Genomic DNA, 24,648 nt, shown 5'->3' on the forward strand with positions numbered 1-24,648 from the left:
AGTGAACTCAACGGAACCATCGCTAGACCTGGGACCCGCCTGCCACGAGAGGGAACGACTCACCGCCATTGAAAACAACACTGCGACCGCAGGAAACAGCACCCCTACGCCAGACCAGGCCTCTGGGCGGATTAACCAGAGGGCAACCAACGATGCAGCGCTCATGCGGGCGGAAAACCGGAACAGAGGCAGAGCACGGGGCAAACCGGATCAGAGGTAGAGCCAGGGGCAGCTGGGGCTTAAGTACCTGGCACACCCCCACCGGTAAGCCCTCCCCTAGCGCGCGTCATGGCGACCGCGGGGAGGGGCAGGGAGCTCTTCAAGCCTCCCCTCCTAGCCCCGGGAACAGGGCGTGGAAGCTCCGACTAATGGCCACTAGGGAAGCTGCCCCGCCAATGTCCTCCTGCGCGGGGCGCGGGCAGCGGCATTTCTAAAGTGCACCAGATTTATTACTCCAAATATATTTGCTTTGGTTACTGAATTTACTGAGTGCAACATCAATTATAGCAACTCATTAAAAAAAAACTGCCATCTGCCTGACTTCACAGAAAATTGTAACCTGTCAAAATGGACACACCCCTAACCCTATCATAACTTGCAGTTGCATTGTAACAGTTTTTGCAAGGTATTCTTTACTGGTCACTATTAGCATACTAGCAAATTACCCTACCTTTGCAGCAATAAGGGACATATTTTCAACAACTAGCGATATTTATCGCTAAATGAGCTTAGGGACATTTTTTTTATTGCCGCGCATCGCCGGATTTTATCACAGAGATAACGTGCTATTAGCAACATTTATCTCAAATGCAATAAAATATCCGGCGATAGCTGCTCAATGCGTGAATATCGCTGGAAAACCAGCGATATTCAGGCATTAACGCCAATAGGGTCTTAACCTGAATATCCAATTCCCATTTGATATACAGGTTAAAAAGTGGTCTGAGCAGGCGTTAGTTTTTGGCGGTACCCACACTTAGTGCAATTTTTTTTATCGCTGTGCCTGCGTTGATAATAGGCGATAGTGATGTTAGCGACTGCTTTCAGTCGCTAACCGGTTGGGTATGCCCACTTTGCATGTCATTAGCGATAAATATCGCTGAAATGCAAAGCGGGCCCCAAACCACTCGCTTTCGCCTAAAAGCATTCTCTAACTGATGTTAGCGACAGCTTGCTAATAGGGCGATGAAATTATCGCCGCTTTTCGGCCGAAAACGGCTGCAAAAGCGGCGATAATTTCATATCGCCCGCCTTGCTAAATATGCCCCTGAGTGACATCTCCAGCTACTGTTCCATTACTTGAAGTCAACAAACTCTCCAGTCTTAAACAAGTTTGGGGCATATTATCAAGGGGGTTTATCTCCGCTTTTTTGGCTTTAAAAGCCAAGAAAGCGGAGATAAAATTATCTCCCTATTACCTAGCTGTCGCTAACACCAGTTAGCGACAGCTAGTAGGAGATAGCGACCATCTTGGGCCCCACTTTGCATGTCAGTGATATTTATCACTAATGACATGCAAAGTGGGCGTGCCAAGATGTTAGCGACTGGAGACAGTCGCTAACATCGCTATCTCTTATTACCAACTTTTGGAGATATTCGCGCTAAGCGCAAATATCTCCAAAAGCTAACACCTGCCCTGAGCAATTCTTAGCCATGTTATCCAATGGGAGGTGGATAACATGGCTCTGAGCATTAGCTCGGTAATGCCTGAATATCGCTGATTTTTCAGCGATATTCATGCATTATTGCCGATTTTTATCGCATTTGCGATAAACCTTGGTAATACCAAGGTTTATCTGCGATAAAAATCGCCGCAACTCGCCGATAAATTTTTCCCGCTAACCAAGCAATAGTGATAATTATCGCTATTGCTTGGTAATATGCCCCTTTGTTCTTAAGATCATGAACCTCCTTGCCTGTTTTTAAACTTCAATCATCCGTGTAGAACCCTGCGCTCCTAGTGTTGAGAAGAGGGGAACACACGCACCCTGCTGCAAAAAAACACTGAATCAAGATATCAAGACAAGATGACAAGTGTAATGTCTAACCAGCAAACGCATGCCAACTAAACCAGAGCACGTGTTCTCTTGAGTGCACCGTTGTTACACAGCACAATCTGTGCTTCATTATAACAAGGCTCCTCCTGCAAGTCTCTATCTCTGGCCTATCTTACTAGCCTCCTACGAATCAGGATTCAGGCCCAGATTGATATCTTGGCGGACGGCCTGTGGATCCGCGATGGGGACGGAGCAAATTAGGGTATCCACATGGTGGAGAGACTTATATATTGGTGGAGAGGGCACTCCTCGTAACAGTGGCAAAGTACCCTCCTCGCCAATATGGTGGTCCGCCTGACAAATGTAATTAATTTAATTGAATTATTTCACTTTAATTTAATTTAAATCCAAGTAGGTAAAGCCTGGTGGTAAAGAACAGTAGAAACATTATAATGCTTACCCCACCATGGGTGAACCCTAGAAAAACATAATGCTCTCATCAACATTGGGAGACTTCTCCCATGGTGGGCGGAGCAATCATACTGTTTTTACTGATCCTTAGCGCCAGGTTTTACCTGGCAGTAGGAAAAATGAAAAATGACGACATGTCCGCCCATCCTAATTGGGGTACGGACATGTAGCCATTTCTCAGACAACCTTTACTCCTCATGGCAATCAGAGAAGTTTGACCAGAGTAGTCTCCACTGTGGCCAAGGTTAAGGTACCCCCACTATTTAATTTGTTAGGTTGACCACCATATTGTCAGGTAGACTCTCTGCCTATTTATGGTGGGTGATACTCTGTGTATGCTCGCAGCATGAACCTTGGGGCATATTACCAACAACTAGCGATAATTTTTGTCTCTAACTTGTTTAGAGACAAAAATTATCGCCGCACATCGTCGATTTTTATCGCAGATAAACCTTGCTATTAGCAAGGTTTATCGCAAATGCGATAAAAAACGGCCGCAATGCATGAATATCGCTGAAAAGTCAGCGATATTCATGCATTATCGAGCAAATGCTCTTAGCCATGTTATCCACCTCCCATTGGATAACATGGCTAAGAACTGCTCAGGGCAGGTGTTAGCTTTTGGAGATATTCGCGCTTAGCGCGAATATCTCCAAAAGTTGGTAATAGGAGATAGCGATGTTAGGGACTGTTTCCAGTCGCTAACATCTTGGCACGCCCACTTTGCATGTCATTAGTGATAAATATCACTGACATGCAAAGCGGGGCCCAAGATGGTCGCTATCTTCTTTTAGCTGTCACTAACTGGTGTTAGTGACAGCTTGGTAATAGGGAGATAATTTTATCTCCGCTTTCTTGGCTTTTAAAGCCAAAAAAGCTGAGATAAACCCCCTTGATAATATGCCCCCTTGTTATCTAGAACTTTGTGACCTTCAGCTGCCTTTGATTCAGAGGGTTATGATGTGCAACTGAACCTTTTCTCGCCATCCATGAAGTAGGTATGGCTATTCTGACATATCATAATTTACAAAGATTCAATCATGTGTATGGCCATTTTGAAGTTCTCCCCAGTTTTCCGGGCCAAACAGATGGGCCCTATTGTACATATACCTTTTGATAATGGCTGTACAACGGATTCCGGGCCAGGTTCTTAGATTCACTCACTCTAGAATCAAGTAAAAGTCAATAGGTCTTGCCTTCTGGTTTGCCAGTGCTGTTAAACAGCTGCAAAAAGAAAACAAATAATTACTACCTATGTTAAACAGCATCAGGGAAAAGAAGCCGTGTCAAAACCTTGCCTATGCGAAATCTTTTGGCTTTGTTAATATATTTTAGCTTTGTCAATGTATTTTAGACATGCCGCTGTGCAGCATGTCTAAAAGTACAAAAAAAAAGTTATGACGTGGTCTACACTATCGACAAATAATATATGTTCCCCCTTGACCTTTATAATTTCAATGGAACGTATCCAACATTTTAGTTTTTGTATTTTAACACATAAGGGCAAACATCAAGAGAACAAAATTTTTTGGGAACTTTATAATTTTATTATTTTTTCTTTTTAGTTCTATTTCTTAGTACAAAAGTTTTCTCATTTATCAATGTATTACATCAATTTATATGATTTTCAAAAGACACATAGTATAAAACACATCATATTATAACACCATCAGTAAAAGACTATTCCATGCAGAGAAAACGATATACAAAACAATAAACATTCTCACAAACACATACACCCCTTTCTTATCATACATACTGCATTCATTCTTGATTCTGCGTCTGAGGGATCGCAGATGAAAGTGCAAATTAATACGCAAGGTCGACGCGTTTCGGCAGTGTAGGACCGCCTTCCTCAGGACCTGTCTTGCAGAATATTCATGTATTCACAAACAATATTTTATAGCCCCTGCATGGTTGGGTATCTGTAACGATAAATGACATACATTTGTTTCATCTCTTTTTTCATTGTTTTCAACAATTTTGTTGCCCTATGTGTAAACAAGAAAACACTATTCATTTACATATGTTATACTTTATTAACTTGTCTCTCTTGTGGTTGAACCTGGACTGAGCAATGCTGTGGCATAACCGTGGTCTACACTATCCACATCATAGGGGTCTTTTTCTTTACTTTCATCCATATTTCACACCATGCGTGCTGCTATACAACATGGCTTATACATATTGACAATGCCAAACAATACAGCTATTTGGCGTAGTCATTTTTGGGCGATTATGTCGAACAATAGGGCTGCTGTGCAGTATGCTTCAAAGTTAAAAAACAAAAAACAGCTATGACATATGCAGCGTTCACTGTATCATATCACTTTTTTTTTTTACTTTCAACCATGCTGCACATAACAGGACCTCAAAAACACATTGACAAAGCCAAAAGATCTTGCATAGGCGAGACCTGTTGTCTTTGCCAGTGCTTGTTGTAATTGAATGAGACTCCGTTCAGCTTTTTTTAAGAAATGAGAACTCAACATATAGTGATGTCTGCACAGTTGGAAACGCGGGACTCCCGCAGACCTACAAATCAAAATATTAACCATTTTGAATGTCCGATAGTTTTTTTTATCCATTGGTTGATGTGTGTGTATACACATACATCACTCTACCTTGGCCGATAAAATCCTGATGTACGCAATTGAAGCTTGCAAAAAATGCTCCCAAACAGGGGCCTGGAGCTTTACAACCCATGTGTTACAGTAAGTGTATTTGGGGGCGGCATGTCTGTTTACTGAAATGCAGCATGTTGCAGGTCTTCTTCCTCCAGTGTACACATTTGTTTCTTTTTGTTGATGCTAGAGAACAATTAATCTGCTTGTTTTGACCCAAGGGATTCACAGAATGACATGTTTCTATTTCTTCTCCTAAAATCATGAATTTAACTGCCCAGAGCTCTGAGGATGTTTTTCAGCCCTTCATAAAAGAGAAAAAGAAATAAATGCATACAAGCAAACTTGTCTTGCTACTGCATGATGGAAGTGTGTTTTTTCTTTAGCATGCATCAGCATTATGAGTCTGGAAAGAATGTTGCAGTCAGTTTCATGTGATTAGTGTCTCTGTACTTGTCTTGGTGTTTTAGAAAAATGTTGGTTTGATGTAGAAAATGCACTCCTTAGTTCCGAGGTTGTCATTATTATATGGTCAAGAACATACATTTAGGTAAGGAACAATTTTAAATCATGTTAAGATCCTTTTGACATGAAACAGTCGAAAATAATTAAGTCACTTTGTGAATATATATTTTTCTTTAACTTTACTACTCATTTCTCAGATAGGAGACATTCACAGCAGATTCCATTGGAAGAGACTGTAACAAGCTTGCAGAGGACGCTCATGGCTGGGAATCGGACCCCTTCCACGGTAGGGTGACTTCAAAAACGGCATTGTCTGATGTAAATTGTTGAGACAATAAAATCAATTTTGTCTCCAAGGAAGAGCTCTGATTGTACTATCTTTGCTGTGAGAGAAAGATGCCTGGTAATTGAAATTGAAGACTAATAAATGAAGTTGTATGGTCATAGGGCCTTATTTATGAGGCTTTGCGTCAGTTTTGCGCTGCTGTTGCGTCAATTTTTGTGACGCAACAGCAGCGTAAAACATGCCCCCTGTTGCGTCCTATTTACAAAGTGACGTATCTAAGCAGATGCGTCACTTTGTAAACCCCTGCGCTACATTATACCTGCGTCAGGTATAATGTATGCGGGGGGTTCCCACACATGTAAGCCTCGTAGAAGTGACGCAGTGAAATCTATGAGATTTAATTGCATCACTTCTAGGACGCCATTGCGACAATATCTTACGCCTGTCTCACAGCAGGCGTAAGACTGACGCAGGCCCTTTCACATGGGGCTTGCCCCATGTGAAAGGACACATTGCTGGGGTTGTGTCACTTTTGTGACACACTCCAGCAATGCGGATACAGCAGCAATGACGTATCTGTAACTCCTTGCAACATGATGCGTCATACTGTAAATATGACGCATCTAGCATGTCGCAAGGAGGTCGCAATGAAAAGTGACGCATCACTATTTTCATGCAGTGATGCGTCATTTTTCATAAATGAGGCCAATAGTATTTTTCAGACTTTTCTATCTTCTGGAGACTTCTTAGCTGCCAATTCCTAACCTCTGAATTTCCCCATACTTCAGATTGGATCTGAAAGATTTTTCATGAGCAAGCCTCTATGTGGCATCAATCGGCTCTGCGCGCGTCATCAATGTCCGTGCTATAAGTTGCGTCTTGGTACCTATCAAGGTGCCACATAGGCATGCTGAAGTCTTAACATAGAAGAATTAGCAAAGAATGGGAGGGGTACTGAACCTTGTAGAATACCAGCCCTATGAAGAAGACCCAAATATGGACTGGTGTGAGGAACTAGTTGAAGACAGTAGACTGGATACTTCTCCAGATACTGGTATGCTTTCTCCCACTACTGTGGCCACAGAGGAAGAATCCTCATATGCAATGGTTGTGCTGAAAGTGGCTGAGGTCCTTGACCTTCAGTTGCTCCCGGTGGCAATCAAGACTTAACATCTTGACAGATGTGTTGGCGACCTTACTGATGTCCTTTTGGGGACTTGGTCTGAACCCAATACAGGGGCTTCTGTGAATTAGACGATCGCCTACTGCCACCACCCCGCTCCAGAAGACCCAAACTTCCTCACCCTACCCCGGAGAGCTTGGTGGTCCAAGCCTCAACGTCCCAAGGCACATTCCCTATCTCTCCCCCGGACAGGGAATTCAAAAGTCTGGACTCTTTGGGGATTGAGATGTTTTCTTCCACCAGCCTAGCATTGCGGTCTGTGAACACGGCATGCCTTGAGGGCCGTTACTCCCACACTCTGTGGGGCACGATTGCGCAAGTGCTCCCACGGGTCATGGAGGTGGCCCAGGCCATACTCTTTCTCGGCTGTTTAAGATGGGAGAGATGCAGCAAAGTTCACAATATGACGTGGACTCGAAATTACAAACTCACTGGGCAGAGGGATTTCATTGATGGTGGCCCTGAGGAACCACACCTAGTTGAGGCGACTGACTTTTCGGGGGAGGACCTCGAGCAGCTCACCAAAGATACAGGCCCATGGTGCAAGTGATGTGGTGAGGACCAAGATCTTGGTCACTGGAGATGCTTGAGGTTGGGGCTACTTAGAACCCAAGATCTTGGTGGGAGGATGCCAACAAGCCTTTGCAACTGTAATTCGACGCAGTGTACAGGGGTTCGGTTCCTGCAGCCCTAATGTGGGATACTGGCCTCAAACTTGGTGAGAGGACAGGGCAGGCCTTGAGAGATGTGGAAAACCACCACCTGTGTTGCTGAGCCTTCCGGAGTCCGTGGTAGCCCAGGATCAGCAGACCAGTCAGCTTAGTTGCGGTGCCTGCAGATGCAGGTAAGTGACTCCTTCACTTCAAAGGAGATTTCTTCAGGTGTCTTGGATTCCCACAGGCCTTGGAAGGTTCCTGTATGGTGCACAGGCCCGGACGTTGCAGCAGACAAGCAGGGCAAGGAGATTAGGAGCAGCAGGAGTCTTCCTTGATGCCCAGAGCGAAGTCCAGAGTGCCCAGAAGGTTGAAGAAGAAGTGGTGTCTTAAAATGAATCTTGTCCCACAACAAATCTAGGGACCAACCCTCAGGTGAGCTCTAACGTACCCTAAGGAAAGAGTTGGGACGATTTAGGGTTCTATCCCAGAAAAGGAGTCGAACAGTTGGGAGGATACCCCCTTGGACCAGTTTGCCGCCACAGCAGGAGCCAAGGGATCTCTGAGCTTGTTTGAATTAGACTAATCAAGTAGGGCACCCAATTTGCCCTCCAAGAAGGCTTAGTGGCACTGGCAAGTGCTCCTAACCGGCCCCAATTTTTTGGGGCCTGGGAGGAGGTCACACCTCCCTGTGACACAATACCTATTGTTCTGCCTTACCGTGCTCGAGCTTGCCTCAGCAGCAGGAGGGCAGACTTGTGTCTCTGTTTAGCAGCTGCCATGTTGTTCTGTCTGGGTCTAGAAGACTGGTAGCAGGAGCACTGAGGGCCTCCCAGAGGAGCTTTACGGTGCATAGAATAGTACCTCCCACACCGTTTACAGTGTGGGGGTATAATTCCAACATGATTGGTGCCAAACATGATAGGTGTTCGTTACAGCCAGTCTACAGATGGTCATCGCATAATGACGCATGTCCACTCTATCTATTTAAATGGTTGATACACTTACATCCTGGTAGAATGGACTCCGAAGGATGTAGGGTGTCCTGCTCATGCAGGGGCACCCTCACACATAGAGCCGAGTACCCTGCCTTTAGGATGTGGTGCTAGCACCAGCTTACACAGGCTGTAATGGCAGGCCTGTAGTTACAATTTGAGGGGTCCCTCATGAGTGGCATAATACATGCTTCAGCCATGAGGAACCTCTGGTGTACCTATGCCCTGGGTACCTCAGTACCATATACTAGGGACTGATAAAGGTACACCATTGTCTAATCTGGGATGTACCTAAGTACTAACCTTTCCAATTTAGGGGAGAAGGCACAGAGACTGGGATCCCATTAACAGGATCCCAGTCAGAAACAGCATTACACCAGGCAAATAGTGGGGGTAACCATAAAAGTAGATCCTACTTTCCTACAATGATATTAAGTGATTTGCCCTGAATCACAGTAAATGGAGTCTATCCCGGGATTCAAACGTGTTTCCTAGTTTCAAAGTCTCAAAATTTGGCTTCCCCTAGGCCACAGAGGCCCTAGAAATATAGTCCTTCTTTACTGGTAGCAAGAGCATTTAGCCATAAAGTTTTCAATTACAAATGCATAACTAGTTCTCCCTGCAACATTGTATTTCAATATGACATGTTACAAAGAATCCCATTTTAAAGAAACCCCTAATATATGTTTCTTAAATATAGTTTTTTTGCAGTTTCATATAGCGCGAAATCTCCCCAAATGTATTAGGGTGCATTAGCTGAGCACAAGTTACATTATGTAACGTTGCATGAGGACACATTCATTTTTGTAGGCATGGGGAGATTAAGCGATTTGCCCAGAATGTTCAGACGACACCGAGATTAGAGACTGGTTCCTCACTTCCACAGTCCACAGCTTTGGTCTGCCAATCTGATACGATTGATCTATTACCTCAATAGACAGTTCACTGAAAATGTGGCTAAATGTAAGTATACAGTCAGCGTCTCATTGAGTGATAGTGCGTTATATGCTTACTTCGGCTGGTCAGTGACTCCTGAGCGCTGACAGGAGCCTCATCAATCACCTCCACTTCTGGCTCTGCACAGGGAGGGAACTGTGATGTCCAGGGTCCGGTGTCTGTGCCTTCCATTCTCTCTTCCTTCACAGGACACCACAGTCCACCAGTGGGAAAGCCAGCATTCAGAAAAGAAATTATGTATTGGCACTTAAGTGAGTAGTGATGCTGCCTGCCTTGCAATTCTGCCAAATGGCCCCTCTTAGCCAGCCCTGGTTTTACGGCCAGTATAAGGTTGCATTCTGGCATTTGTAGTTTGTTTTTCACTACTAGAAGTATGGATTTAGGAGTCCCAGTGTGCAAAATCAGGTTGATTAACAAGTCCTCCATAGCAGTTGCTGTATCTGAGTGATCTGTCTATGTGGGAGATAGGAATAAATGCACTAATGTAGGCCCTATAGACTATTACTATAGACTATCATCGTGGCACAGTGAGTTAATGATTCTTCCCTAATGATCCGTAAGGGAAATATAGGCTGGCTACCTGGAACGTGCGGGGACTTGGCACCATACAAAAGAGACACAAAGTAGATGCATTCTTACTCCGACAGCACGCCCACATTGTCTTCCTACAAGAATCCCACCTAACGCACTCCGAGACACACACACTGCGGAAGAAGTGGAGAGGAACTGTCTTTTCTACAACATATTCTGCATTCTCCAGAGGAGCTACCATCTGGGTGAGACATGGCACTCCCTTTGTAGAACTGGCTTGGAAGGTTGATGACCAGGGTAGGTATATCCTAGTGAAAGGCACACTGGACGGCACACTAGTGGTTCTGGGCAGTATATACGCCCGAACTTTGATCAAGATGAAGTAATTCAGGGTTCTCAAGGCCTACACGCTCCTAAGATAACCCACTCACACTCAAGAACTGTTGGCACGGAAGCTGTAAAAGGCAAATAACAAGTTTATTAAGACCCCATGGGGTGGTGGTACACTCAAACAGCACCCTTCGGTAATGCAAGAGGTATCACACCGAACACCGGTGTGACCCCGTTTATATACAGTTTTGGGGTAATAAAAGATAGGCGGCACAAGTTAGGACACATTTAAGGACATATATGGTCATGTTTTGAAATACTGCCAGCTCATTGGAGGGGGCACAACTCCGCTGGTCAGTTTGGCGCACATTCCAGAAGGTTTACGGGTCAGTGGGAACTGCGCATGTGCGACTTGACCAGTACTAAGAATAGCCTGTTGCTGGGCAGATAAGAGTGGTCAGCGGAACGGACAACGGACTAAAGGGCACGTCGGCCACGAGGCCGCTCATGATCTAAGATGGCCGCTGCAACATTCAAAATGGCGTTTTCATATATAGCCAAGTTAAGGAGGACAACGTGTAGGTTCAGCTAATCGCTAACGCGGCCGGGCCAATTACAACAGACGACCCTTTTAGCGGTTAGCTGAATCTACCTCATAGTGAACATAGTCAGGATGTTCGTCCTCGATGTCTATTAACATTATTTGTGTTACCTCCTTGTGAAGCATCATTTTGTCATGGGCAAGAGCTCGTCTTGATGGTATACAAGCTGATAAACACATTGAACATAAAGCTGGACCACATTGAATACATAAACATATGGAAAACATTGCTCCCACAAGTATACAGAGAATTGTCAGCAGTTTCCAGCCCCAAGTTGCAATCGTAGACCAGAACCATCCTGAAAGTGTCCAAGTTCCATTGTCCGGGTGGATTTCAGCAGCTATTTTATGAAGTTTGGAAATAGCATCATACACAGATGGAGAATTGTCCGGGACATATACGCAACAGCTGCTTCCTATAATCCTACATGCCCCCCCACGATCAGTCAAAACAACGTCCAACACCATCCTATTTTGGAGGGTGACAATTCTGGAAATCTGTAGTTCCTCGGTAATATTCCCCAGAGCAATGGCAGTGTCATTCGCAACAGCCTCGACAACGCGTGTCAGTCGTCTAATTTTCCGGCTGTTCAATGCAGCCCCCACAAAAGAGAATAGTCCCAGATTAAAATCCACATATTGTTGTAATGCAGTGTCCGTTTGATCAATGTCCTCTAGGGCAACAGTTCGTTTAACCCTGTTCAAAACGAAATCGTGATATAACGTGTAATCGTTGTGGTACATTGGAGGGGCAATGAATACAGGAGGTAGCACAAACGATACATAGCACGTGCCCAACCACCCCACTGGGAGCTGATGGTACCCCTTCGTTCCACAGATAAAATATGTGTTTCGAGATGCAACAAATGAAATGCCATTCGGGCTATCAAACGTGAGAGTAATGTTACATTCACTCTTCCCCACTGCAATCGTGCCCTTGTTTCTAATACATAAATCGGCTTTGGTAGAGATAACATTTATGACATGAGCACTAGATACATTCACGTTTCGCTGATTGCTATATACACGTGGGGCAGATACATTGTCAGGCCTATACTCTTCCCATTCAAAACGTGTGCCCTCAGCCCGGGGAAACCCATCTTTGTCATGGAAACATATTTTATTCAAACGAAAAAGCACCCCTCCTTTAGTTGGCCATCTCAGAGTAAAAAGGAGGGTGTACCAGGCGTTGCATGACCCATTGTGTGAAAACGGAAGTGGAATAAGTGGGGTGCCCCCTCTTTTCTGGTGCCCAGGCAACATTCCACACACCCAACAATTAGAAGTATTGGTCATATTATGCGTGTGGTGAAGAATCTGAATGAAGCTGTTATTCAAATATGTTTGGCGATGGCGCTCTTCATGGAATGGCAATGTAAAATGAAAATGTTCAGACGGTGCCGGGGTAGTCGGCAGCAAATGTTCACGTACAGGCACCACAAGTTCGACTACCCAGGCTATAACAGCTATCACCACAATAGTCAAGACAAAGAGAAAGGCACCCAATATTTTCTTATCACGAGATGCCGTTAATGCCATAGTTCAAGAAAGTTAGTGCAAAGTCACAAGTGGCATAAATTGTTCACAAATTGTCCCAGATACACGTACGTGTATACCTAAAAAAGGAAAAAACGCGGTGCTGAACTCCGAGGTAGCCGTTGTTTTCTTCTCCGGGCCAAGACGGGTGTCGCTACTCTGGCAAAACTGATCCCCCCCCCTTGGAATTCCCGGTTTCCGTTTCACAAACCTGGAGCGGTAACCAACCAGTCATTTAAAAAAAAGGACACAAAAATCTTCTTATCGTGGGCGTAGGTTGTAGCGCTCTCTCCCAATCGCAGTTTGGTCCGGGAAGGCTCCCTCCACTTCGGCCGACGTCACAGCTGGGCTCTTTTCTTTCTCCAAAATCTCCTTGTAATCAGTCAACACAGCAGGAGTCACCAGATCCGGAGAGACACGGCGACAATGTGTCGAATGCACCCACCGCTTCCTGTTTGTTACTCGTACTGCGGTGCGGGTCGCCAGGAGGACCTGCTCAGGACCCTTCCACCTGGGCTCCAAACTGCTTGCTCTCTCAAACGAGCAGACCATCACGTGATCACCAGGACGAAAATCATGGCCTTCTCCAGTAGAGTTGTCAGGGAGCGCTTCTCGAACCTGTTGATGAATAGAGAGCAAATCATTTGTTAATCGTGCCAAATAATCATTCATCATAACACAAGGCACATCATGTATTAATCGCGGCTTGGGCACCCCCCAAATGTTCATGGGGCGGCCAAACACCACCTCATAGGGCGTAAGGCCGGTTCGTGAGTGGGGTACTGATCTAAGAGATAGTAGTGCCAGCGGCAACGCATCTGGCCACTTCAATGATGTAGACGCCACAATTTTGGCCAGCTTAAGCTTCAACGTGGCATTGTACCGCTCGACCAAACCTGCTGACTGAGGGTGGAATACAGCGTGGAATTTTTGCTGAATCCCTAACCCCTTCAGTACATATTCCACAATCTTTCCAACGAAATGGGGCCCATTATCGCTCCACAAAAATTTACAAACTCCAAAGCGAGGAAAGAATTCCTTAAGCAACACCTTAGCTGTTGTCAAAGCTGTATTGTCTTTCGTGGGGTAGGCCTCAACCCATTTGCTAAAAGCACACACCACCACTAAGACGTACTTCAGGTGGTTGCATCGCTCAAGCTGGATGTAGTCCATTTGAAGCACTTCAAATGGTGCTGAAGGTGGAACGAAACCTCCTTTCGGAGTATGGGTCCCCTTTCCAGGATTGTGTTGCAAACACACCAGGCAGGTCTGCACTACTCTCGTTGCAGTATTAGCAATCTCGGGATGTTCCCAAACTCGTGTTAAAAGCCGAGTCATTGCAAGAGCTCCGACATGAGCCAGTCCATGTGTCATCTGGACCATCGCCTGTAAGTAAGCCGCAGGCAATTTCCACTTCTCCATGTCTTTGCTTCTCCAACAACCCTCGTCATCTAGTACCCCATCTGCTGCCCAAGCCGCAACTTCAGATTCTGTGGCTGATTTTTGGATATCCCGTATCTCTGCTCTAGCATCATTCCATCGCTCAGCCTGTGATTGTACCACGTACATGGGGGAGCTAGTTCGGGACATAGCCGTTTGCCTTGCTATACTGTCTGCAAAGGCATTTCCTTGACCCACCCTATCCGTAATCTTTTTATGGGCACTGCACTTTACTATCGCTACTTTCTTAGGGCCAAGCAACGCATTTAGGAGATCACGCACTAGCTCTCCGTGCATAATGTGCTCCCCGTGCGATGTCAGAAACCCACGTTCTCTCCAAAGAAGCCCGAAATCGTGGGCCACTCCAAAAGCATACCGGCTGTCCGTGTATATGTTCACACATAATCCGGCACTCAATTCACAGGCTCTTGTTAAAGCTATCAGCTCTGCTGCCTGAGCTGATTTTTGTGGTATCCTAGCTGTTTCTACCACTGTCTTAAGTGTCGTGATCGCATATGCTGCGGAAGTCGTGCCATCTGGCAGCCTTAGGCACGATCCATCAACCCACAGTTCCCCATCCACATCTGAAAGTGGCACATCCTGTAAGTCAACACGACCCTTTGTCTGTTCCTCGGTCAGGAAAACACAGTCATGATGTTTTTCTTCCTGACCCTCCTCGGCCGGATAGGGCAATAAAGTGGCAGGGTTCAAAGTAGCGCATCTTTTCAATGTAATATGTGGCGCCAAGAGTGTCAGCTCGTATCCTGTTAGCCGTGCACTCGTGAGATATTGGGTCTTAGTTTGGTTTAACAGGGCGTCTACTGCGTGAGGAACTAATACCAACAATTTGTGTGATAACACTATTCCCTCACTCTGTCGTATGGCTACTGCAGTTGCTGCTACCGCTCGAAAACACCCTGGCAACCCTCGTGCTACAGGATCCAAAATTGCAGAGAAGTATGCACATGGTCTCTGCTTATCCCCGTGTAATTGCACTAACACTGACAACGCACACCCATCATTCTCATGCACGTACAATGTGAAAAGTTTCGTATAGTCTGGTGTACCTAACACGGGTGCGGAACAAAGGGCCTGCCTCAACTGCTCAAAAGCTTTCTGACATTCATCTGTCCACTCAAGAGGCATTGGTGTGGCTTTGGACAGTAATGCTAACAAAGGTTTTATGATATGTGAAAAACCCATGATCCATTGCCTACAAAAGGACGTCAACCCTATAAAGGCACGTACATCTCTCTGCGTGCGGGGGACTGGTGTGTCTAAGATTGCTTGAATTCGATCAGATGTTAATGCATGCCCCTCCTTAGACAACAGATGACCGAGGTACGTCACCTGGGGTCTACAGTATTGGAGCTTCTTCTTCGAAACCTTGTGATTGTTTTTCGCCAAAAAGGAAAGCAACGCAAGTGTACTCTGTTCACATTGTGCATAGGAGTCAGCGGCAAGCAGAAGGTCATCCACATACTGGATGAGCGCTACGCCGGACTGCAATTTAAACGAATCTAGCTGCCTTTTCAAAGCCTGGCTATAGATGCTAGGACTTTCAGTATATCCTTGGGGAACACGGCAAAATCTATACGATTTATTATTGAGCGTAAAACCAAACAGATATCTACTATCAGGATGAACAGGGATGGAAAAGAACGCATTCTTTAAATCAATAACGCTAAAGGTGGTGGCTGTCGGTGGAACTAAGGTGAGCAAGGTCGTAATATCAGACACCACCGGATATTGGGGAATGACAATTTTGTTAATCTCTCGCAAATCGATAATAAATCGATAGATCTTGCCATCAGTGTCTCTCTTAAGAATCGGTAGAATAGGGCTGTTACAAACATTATAAGGGACCTCCTCCACCACCCCCGCAGAAATCAAATCCTGAACAATATGAGTCAGTGCAATTTCACCTTCTCTCGAAATCTTATACTGTGGCACTCGTGGTAGAGGAGCCCCCTCCCTAACAGTAATATGTATTGGTGGAATGCGCATCTCTCCCACGTCCGTATCTGAGGTCGCCCACAACGTGTGCGGCAGGGAAGCCAGAGCAGGGATGTCTAGAATGGCATAAAATCTGTCAGGGTCAGGGCAATCATCAGGGTCAGGGTAATTGTCGTTCAGAATAACCCGCACTCCCTCTGGAGCGCAGCGTATTGTTGCTCGAAAATATTTAAGCAAATCAATCCCCAGGATATTGTCTGGGGTATGGGGTGATAACAAAAATTGACCAAAGCTAAAATATTTGTCAATGCATAGTGCAAGGGGCTTGGACAATGGGCTGGGGGAGGGTGTGCCATCAAACCCTACACACGTAATCATTTCGCCAGACAGGGGAGCCCTCGGAACCAAGTTTTTCGACAGAGCGCTACGAGTTGCTCCTGTGTCGACTAGAAATTGATCAGTAGAACCCAAAATACCCGCTGTTACATATGGACCTTGCTGATCTACCGGCACTTCAACTGATTCCTTACCCCATCCTACGCAATCCTATGCATGCACATAATCCTGGTGCTCCACATTCGCTCCTTCCAAAATCTGATATTGATTCCGTCTATCAAACGTATTTCGTTCGTCCTGGCCACGGCCCCTCTCCTCAACCTGTCTACGATCACCTCCGCTACCCCTCGCTCCAGTATAACCTCCTCTCGACCTTCCGCTTCCTCGACCACGCTGACTACGCTGTTCACGAAGTACCGGACAATCTTCAGCCCAATGCCCAAACTCCTTACAATAAGCACACTGATCCTCCGCAATATCCGTACGACCATACGATGCGTTTCCTCCACCTCGTCTACCTCTATCATTCCCTCTACCCTGTGTTCCCCGAACTTGCGCCAACATCACCTTCGTTTTCAATTCCTTCGCCTTTTTCTCTACACTTTCTTTAGCCTCCACTTCCTGGCGCTCATAATACTGAGCCATAGTTAACAAAGACGCAGGGGTCACCGTGGCCCAGGAACTTTCACTCGACTTCAATCGCTTTGCAATCTCTGGAAGGAGATTAGCTACATACTTATCTACAAACAAATGCCGACCCGTATCATCTGTTAAAGATTGACCACTGTAATCATGAAAAGCTTCCTCGAAGCGTGTAAAGAAATCTGAAACCGTTTCATCAGGTTTCTGCTTGCACGATGTTAGCATAGTCCAATCAATCTTTTTGGAGGGAACAAGCGTTTTTAATTTATTCAAGATAGCTGCCGGCAGATCTAGAATTAACTGGCAAGGCTTACAGGCTGGTTCTCTGTCTAAATCTGCAGCATTTATTTCCTTCCATGTTCCCCCCAATATCGTTTCGTCATTATTTTTACGAATCTGCCTCCACATATCAGGTGGTAATATTAGCCCAAAAAACAAATCTATGTCTACGAGAGTCATCACACAAGACGATATAGCCCCCTCTACTCCCTCATAAAATGCCGCCGGATTCTTCCGAAGATCAGGTAACGAATTTTTCAATGCCATGACATCTGCTCTGTTCCATGGCGTATATACCCAATTATACACAAAATACCCTTTCACATCCTTTGACAATTTATCATCATCCGTACCTTCCCCCTTTGGTGGAACATACAAAGGCGCGGCTTCACGCATAGGCATAACATGCAACGCAGAACTCTTATCTGAACCACGGAGAGAACACTCCTTAGCCCGCCCATTATTCTCCGATTCGGACTCCTTTTGCCTCCGTTTCCGTTCCTCCCGCAATTGGGTTGTCTCATCCCGCAGCTTGATCAATTGCTTGAACAGGTCGTCAACATCTGAAAGATCAAAATCACCTTTAGCTAAATTCTCACGATGCACCGACAACACTTTAGGCTCTAACGTATCAGAAAGATCACGATATGCATTTACAACTTCATCCGCCAGACTGGACAGAAAATACATTAATTCAAGATCCGACCACCCTTTTTTTTCTGTTAACAACTGCTCCTGAGTAACACAATGCTTATTCACTTTACGAGCCCAACTACGTAAATGAGCGGACCTCTCCGCAGTAAACCTGAGAGCCGATACCCCCTTCTTGCTCAACGAATCCTGTCCATCACCCCCGGGATCTGCAGCCGGAGCCGTCGGCGGAACGTACGGAGGCGGTGACCGATCTAACAAAGAAAAATCATCAATTTCATTATTAAGGACAGGATAGAGTGGTCGACGAATAGGAAATTGACCAGTCGTTTGCAAGTTACGTTCCCGTTCCTCCCTTTCTTTCTTCTCCTGAGCCTCCTTTTCCTCAAGCTGTAAAGCCTTATCCCGAGCAGCCTTGCGCTGCTCTTTGTCCGCCAAGGCAACCTCACGCTTCATTCGCTCACGCGCCGCTTTCTCCCACATTCGCACACAGTCAAACATGTTTTGTCTAGACCTACGCTGAAACATACATTGCTCTACAAATTGTATTTTACTCAAATCATACGACCCGTGTAGAGGCCATTGCAATTCAGAATCGGCCTTGGTGTATTTATGCCATAATTTACTGTACATAATAGGGGGAAGGCCGAATTTTACGTACATGTCCCTATTTGGGGTTCCCTCTGGGGGAGCCGGCTGTGATTCCGCTAACCTAATTGAGGTACCCTCACCAAGACAACACATTCCTCGGAGTGTGCTGAAAACAGGCATGTTCAAAAAGTATCACGAAAGCGTGACACCAGACAAAATGGCACTTACAGTTCTCCACACGATTGTGCCGCTCAAAGGAAAAAAAAAAAGTTAGAGAAACATCTCTACATGCCTGCCTATGTGAAGTGCACTACACATATAAGTTCAAAGGTCACAAATTCACAATGTTAGCTAACTCAAATCAAAGATCATAGGACTTCGGCAAGCGTCCGGGGACTACCTTACCGGTCACAAAGCACAGATTTTCAGTAAGCGTCCGAAGACTACCTTACCGAACACAGATCATAGAACCTCAGTAAGCGTCCAAAGACTGCCTTACCGATCACGAAGCTTACCCAAGTTCCCAAATGTCCAGATTCCAACTGCCAAGGTCTTGTAAGCCAAATCAGCCAAACGGCACTTTCTCAGCGATGCAGACACTTCGGAACTCAGTCGGAGACCGGCGCCACCTGGAAGGTCAGATCGGAAGGAAAGGAAAAAACACAGTGGCAGCCAAGACTCGGGTCACTCGTGGCAGCGCGCGCCCATGGCGGGTTTCCAAGCCTTCGTTACGACCTTTCCTTCGGGCATCCGAGTCGCCGATGAGTCCCTTCGTGGTCGCCAATTGAAGTAATTCAGGGTTCTCAAGGCCTACACGCTCCTAAGATAACCCACTCACACTCAAGAACTGTTGGCACGGAAGCTGTAAAAGGCAAATAACAAGTTTATTAAGACCCCATGGGGTGGTGGTACACTCAAACAGCACCCTTCGGTAATGCAAGAGGTATCACACCGAACACCGGTGTGACCCCGTTTATATACAGTTTTGGGGTAATAAAAGATAGGCGGCACAAGTTAGGACACATTTAAGGACATATATGGTCATGTTTTGAAATACTGCCAGCTCATTGGAGGGGGCACAACTCCGCTGGTCAGTTTGGCGCACATTCCAGAAGGTTTACGGGTCAGTGGGAACTGCGCATGTGCGACTTGACCAGTACTAAGAATAGCCTGTTGCTGGGCAGATAAGAGTGGTCAGCGGAACGGACTAAAGGGCACGTCGGCCACGAGGCCGCTCATGATCTAAGATGGCCGCTGCAACATTCAAAATGGCGTTTTCATATATAGCCAAGTTAAGGAGGACAACGTGTAGGTTCAGCTAATCGCTAACGCGGCCGGGCCAATTACAACAAAGACACATTCCTGGCGAGGGTGGGCCAAGCACTGGCTGATTGGGTGGACATACCTTGGATTTTAGGAGGGGACTGAAATATGGTTCTAGACGTAGATCTAGATAGGTCGCATCCCCCCCTCCTGTTAAATGAGATAAACCCACCCCGTATTTGTCTCTAAAACGCCTTGAAGAAGCACAATTAAACCATCCAGTATTTGTTTCTAAAACTCTTAGAAAAAGCACAATTTGCCAACAAAAAAGAAACTTTGTCGAACTCAACCCACTCTTTTGAAAATAGCTTTGAACACCATGCATTAACTTACCTGAGAGACGCTGCTACACTCCACAGCTTGCCAGGAGTCTCAGCCCACGCCGCCACCGCCGAGAGTCACCTTACCTGCAGTTTGCTCGCGCCGCCGCTCCGGGACTACGAATCCCGGCAGCCTACGCGGCGGCGCGCGTTAGTGACACCGCGAGGGCGCCAGGGGAGGCGCACATAAGCGCCGCAGGACCGGCGGAGCTCTGGGACACGCATTAACTTACCTGAGAGACGCCGCTACACTCCACAGCTTGCCAGGAGTCTCAGCCCACGCCGCCACCGCCGAGAGTCACCTTACCTGCAGTTTGCTCGCGCCGCCGCTCCGGGACTACGAATCCCGGCAGCCTACGCGGCGGCGCGCGTTAGTGACACCGCGAGGGCGCCAGGGGAGGCGCACATAAGCGCCGCAGGACCGGCGGAGCTCTGGGACACGCATTAACTTACCTGAGAGACGCCGCTACACTCCACAGCTTGCCAGGAGTCTCAGCCCACGCCGCCACCGCCGAGAGTCACCTTACCTGCAGTTTGCTCGCGCCGCCGCTCCGGGACTACGAATCCCGGCAGCCTACGCGGCGGCGCGCGTTAGTGACACCGCGAGGGCGCCAGGGGAGGCGCACACAAGCGCCGCAGGACCGGCGGAGCTCTGGGACACGCATTAACTTACCTGAGAGACGCCGCTACACTCCACAGCTTGCCAGGAGTCTCAGCCCACGCCGCCACCGCCGAGAGTCACCTTACCTGCAGTTTGCTCGCGCCGCCGCTCCGGGACTACGAATCCCGGCAGCCTACGCGGCGGCGCGCGTTAGTGACACCGCGAGGGCGCCAGGGGAGGCGCACATAAGCGCCGCAGGACCGGCGGAGCTCTGGGACACGCATTAACTTACCTGAGAGACGCCGCTACACTCCACAGCTTGCCAGGAGTCTCAGCCCACGCCGCCACCGCCGAGAGTCACCTTACCTGCAGTTTGCTCGCGCCGCCGCTCCGGGACTACGAATCCCGGCAGCCTACGCGGCGGCGCGCGTTAGTGACACCGCGAGGGCGCCAGGGGAGGCGCACACAAGCGCCGCAGGACCGGCGGAGCTCTGGGACACGCATTAACTTACCTGAGAGACGCCGCTACACTCCACAGCTTGCCAGGAGTCTCAGCCCACGCCGCCACCGCCGAGAGTCACCTTACCTGCAGTTTGCTCGCGCCGCCGCTCCGGGACTACGAATCCCGGCAGCCTACGCGGCGGCGCGCGTTAGTGACACCGCGAGGGCGCCAGGGGAGGCGCACATAAGCGCCGCAGGACCGGCGGAGCTCTGGGACACGCATTAACTTACCTGAGAGACGCCGCTACACTCCACAGCTTGCCAGGAGTCTCAGCCCACGCCGCCACCGCCGAGAGTCACCTTACCTGCAGTTTGCTCGCGCCGCCGCTCCGGGACTACGAATCCCGGCAGCCTACGCGGCGGCGCGCGTTAGTGACACCGCGAGGGCGCCAGGGGAGGCGCACATAAGCGACGCAGGACCAGCTTCGCGGGACGCGAGCGGGACGCCCGGGGCGAAGCCCGGGCAAAGGGCGGGCCCTCTACGGCCCTCATCGGCAGGAAGAGGCAGGGGCAGGGCCTGACCCCCTGTCCCTTCAGAGACGCTCCTACAAGTAAGACCCTGTTGTCGTCCCTGTGTTGTTTGTTAACTGTGTCATATACAGACAATGTCCAAAAAGAAACCTGCTGCTCTGCCCGCAAACACCATGGATAACTATGTTGTGCAAACAGTAAAGAAAATAAACGAACAAAGGAGGGAATCACTTGGGCTAAGCCAGTCACCAGATTTGCGCAGGCTAAGCCCTACTTTACCTCTGTCAACTGACGATAGCCCTTTCGTGTTGGTGGAAACTAGGGTTTCATCAAATGCATCACCTATTATTGAGTCTGGTAGCCAGCCATTGACCATGTTACCATCCCCTGTTATTCTGGATGTAGACACTGACAATGTTATAGATTCAGACCTAGAAACTGTAACTGGTCCTGTGGAGGACGATTTACCACCGATTGAGCACACACCCCGGCCTGTGCGCACCTGTGTGAAGAACCAGCGGAAACAGGGCGGTCCAAGGCCAAGAGTGAAAAGGAAAAGAACATTATCCCCAGGCTCCTCGAGAGCCCCCCAAAAGGCTGTAGGGGAAGGGACTTTAAGAAACAGAGGAGATGACGAAATGATTAGTAAACTGCTCGAGGTTGTAGAGGGTAAACTTAATGAAATTGTAAAACCTCTGATCTCTAAAATCGATAAATTGCAGGCTGAAGTAAAAAGACTTGGAGGTGTGCAAATAAAGTTGACGGAGGAAATAGGCAGTCTTAATACCTTATTAACAGCAAGAAATAGTACCGAAGGGGTTAACCAAGCTGGAGAAGGGACATCTGGTGTGCTGACTAATCAAGTCCATATGCCAGCCCCAAAAGATAATCAACACGTAACAACAGCAGAAGGGCGTCCGTTGATAGTAAATTTACCACAAGCACAAGTTCACGGTACAGACCCACTGCAGTTTATTGAGGAAGCCTCACCTGTTGTACTGGTGTTAGCTAATGTTCCCCTTTTGGACGACGGCATTACCGAGTCATCTAGCTCTCTGACTAGTAAGGCCCTCTATTGGCTCTCTGGTAATATGAGGTTAGCACCTGGAGGGTTACAGCAACTGGCGCACGATATTAAAGCAGTTAAACGCGTTCCCTGGATTGGGAATCGCCCCAAAAGATTTAAAGGGGACTGTGTGGCGGTGACATTTGCACACCCTGAAGTACTCCCAAATGTCTTAACTCATATTCTTCCGCCTCAGCGTAGAAGAGGTACGGTGGTTCCCCTAACATTAAAATCTTTCTATGGGGAACAGCAAAATGTAACCCTACCAAAAACGCCAGCATTAGGATGGGATAACAACTTGAATATGCATAACCGCTGGGCTACTCCCCTAGTACCAAGCCTGCTGTTACACAACAGGTTTGATGCCCTGTCTGGTCTTAATAACTGTGATTGACAAGAGGTCAGACACGAGATTGCCGAAGCATCCGCAAAAGTAGACCTAAATCAGTCCCCAAATACTATAGGTAGTACACTGCTTAAGTCTGTGAGTACATCTTGCAATATCCTAGAGGGGGCATCAACATCTTGCCATATTGCTAGTTGGAACATAGCAGGACTAGCTTCTAAATTTGAAGTATTAGGGTGGCTAGAACTAATCAGAACATTCGATATCTTATGTCTACAAGAGACCTGGTGTCTAAACTTTAAGGGCCTCGACGGTTTTGTAACATGGTTATTTTAGAATTAGACATCGCAATCAAACAATTGATGAAAGCTTCTAATACAGTTTTTGAGTTCATATATGTTGGAGATTTTAACATTTCTGTTTGCCCTCTCTCTAATCAAATGTTGTGTGGCACCTTGAACCGTGTTGGAGAGCCAGCTACACATTTCCCACACAATACATATGGAGAAACTTTGAACTCCTTCCTACTCGCCTATGATATGGAGGTCCTAGAGATTGAGCAGGATGGGAAGGGTGATAGCTTGCCAACTTTTGTAGGGAGGGGGGCGAACACTGTAATTGATTTTATTTGTATGTCTTCCGAACTAGCTCATTTTAGCTCTGATGTCAAGGTTGTAGACTATATGGTTAGTGATCATAACTGTCTTGTTATTGAAACTAGGTTTTGGAAAGTTTGCATAATTCCAGATAGCAGCCCTATCACAAACATTGATGTACATAGGCCGAACGGTTTTAGAATAAGGTGGGCTGGGGATAAAGCTGAAGTAACTTCTAATTGCATTATCTCATGCTGCTTAAATGACATTACATCAATTATTGATGAGAAGTCAAATATGGAGGCCTGTATTATTCACTTTACCAAAATCAATGTTTTTATTAGTGGTAAGTTTACTAGGGCTGCTGGGAATATTAACAATAAAGCCAGGGGATGGTTTAATAATGCATGCACTGTGGCCCTGAAGACATTAAAAATGGCATTATCCACCAAACCTAGAGACAAAACGCTGTAGCTAAGCTCAGATCTGACTATAACTTAGCTCTTAAGCAAAGGAAAGCTGAACTACGAGAGGAAGCTTGGGAGAGATTTGATTTAGCGGCTGTATCGAAAAATTGTACTCTTTTTTGGTCAGTAGTAAACAGCCCCTTTTTAAAAGATGATAAACTCCCCGTGTTAACCTCAAACGTAGGTAAGGAATCATGGGTACAGCATTTCTCCGGCATTTTTAATCCCAACACGGTAATGTTGCCGATAAGTTGCTCTTGGCCAGTACTTAGCCTAGATATCACCTTACAGGAGGTTCTAAGTAGTATCAGGGCTAGTAAGGGCGGAAAGGCCCAGGGACCCGACGGTGTTCCAGTTGATGTGTATAAATCCGCACCTGAGACTTGGGGGCCAGTACTAGTCAAAGTTTTTAATGCTGCTGTTCGCTATACTA

At 46.9% G+C, this 24,648-nt stretch overlaps 1 protein-coding gene across 1 annotated transcript in view; it reads left to right on the plus strand.

Annotated features, from left to right (window-relative positions):
- The window catches only part of TEX14 (testis expressed 14, intercellular bridge forming factor), a 1,917,691-nt gene that overhangs the window by 1,441,712 nt on the left and 451,331 nt on the right, over nucleotides 1–24,648 (plus strand). The window contains exon 18 of the mRNA XM_086954052.1: nucleotides 5,755–5,843. Coding sequence (XP_086810178.1) covers nucleotides 5,755–5,843 — 89 coding nt within the window. The remainder of the gene's footprint in view (nucleotides 1–5,754; nucleotides 5,844–24,648) is intronic.

This window comes from Lissotriton vulgaris, chromosome 2_1, assembly GCF_964263255.1.
Source record: "Lissotriton vulgaris chromosome 2_1, aLisVul1.2, whole genome shotgun sequence".
Taxonomy (NCBI): Eukaryota; Metazoa; Chordata; class Amphibia; order Caudata; family Salamandridae; genus Lissotriton; species Lissotriton vulgaris.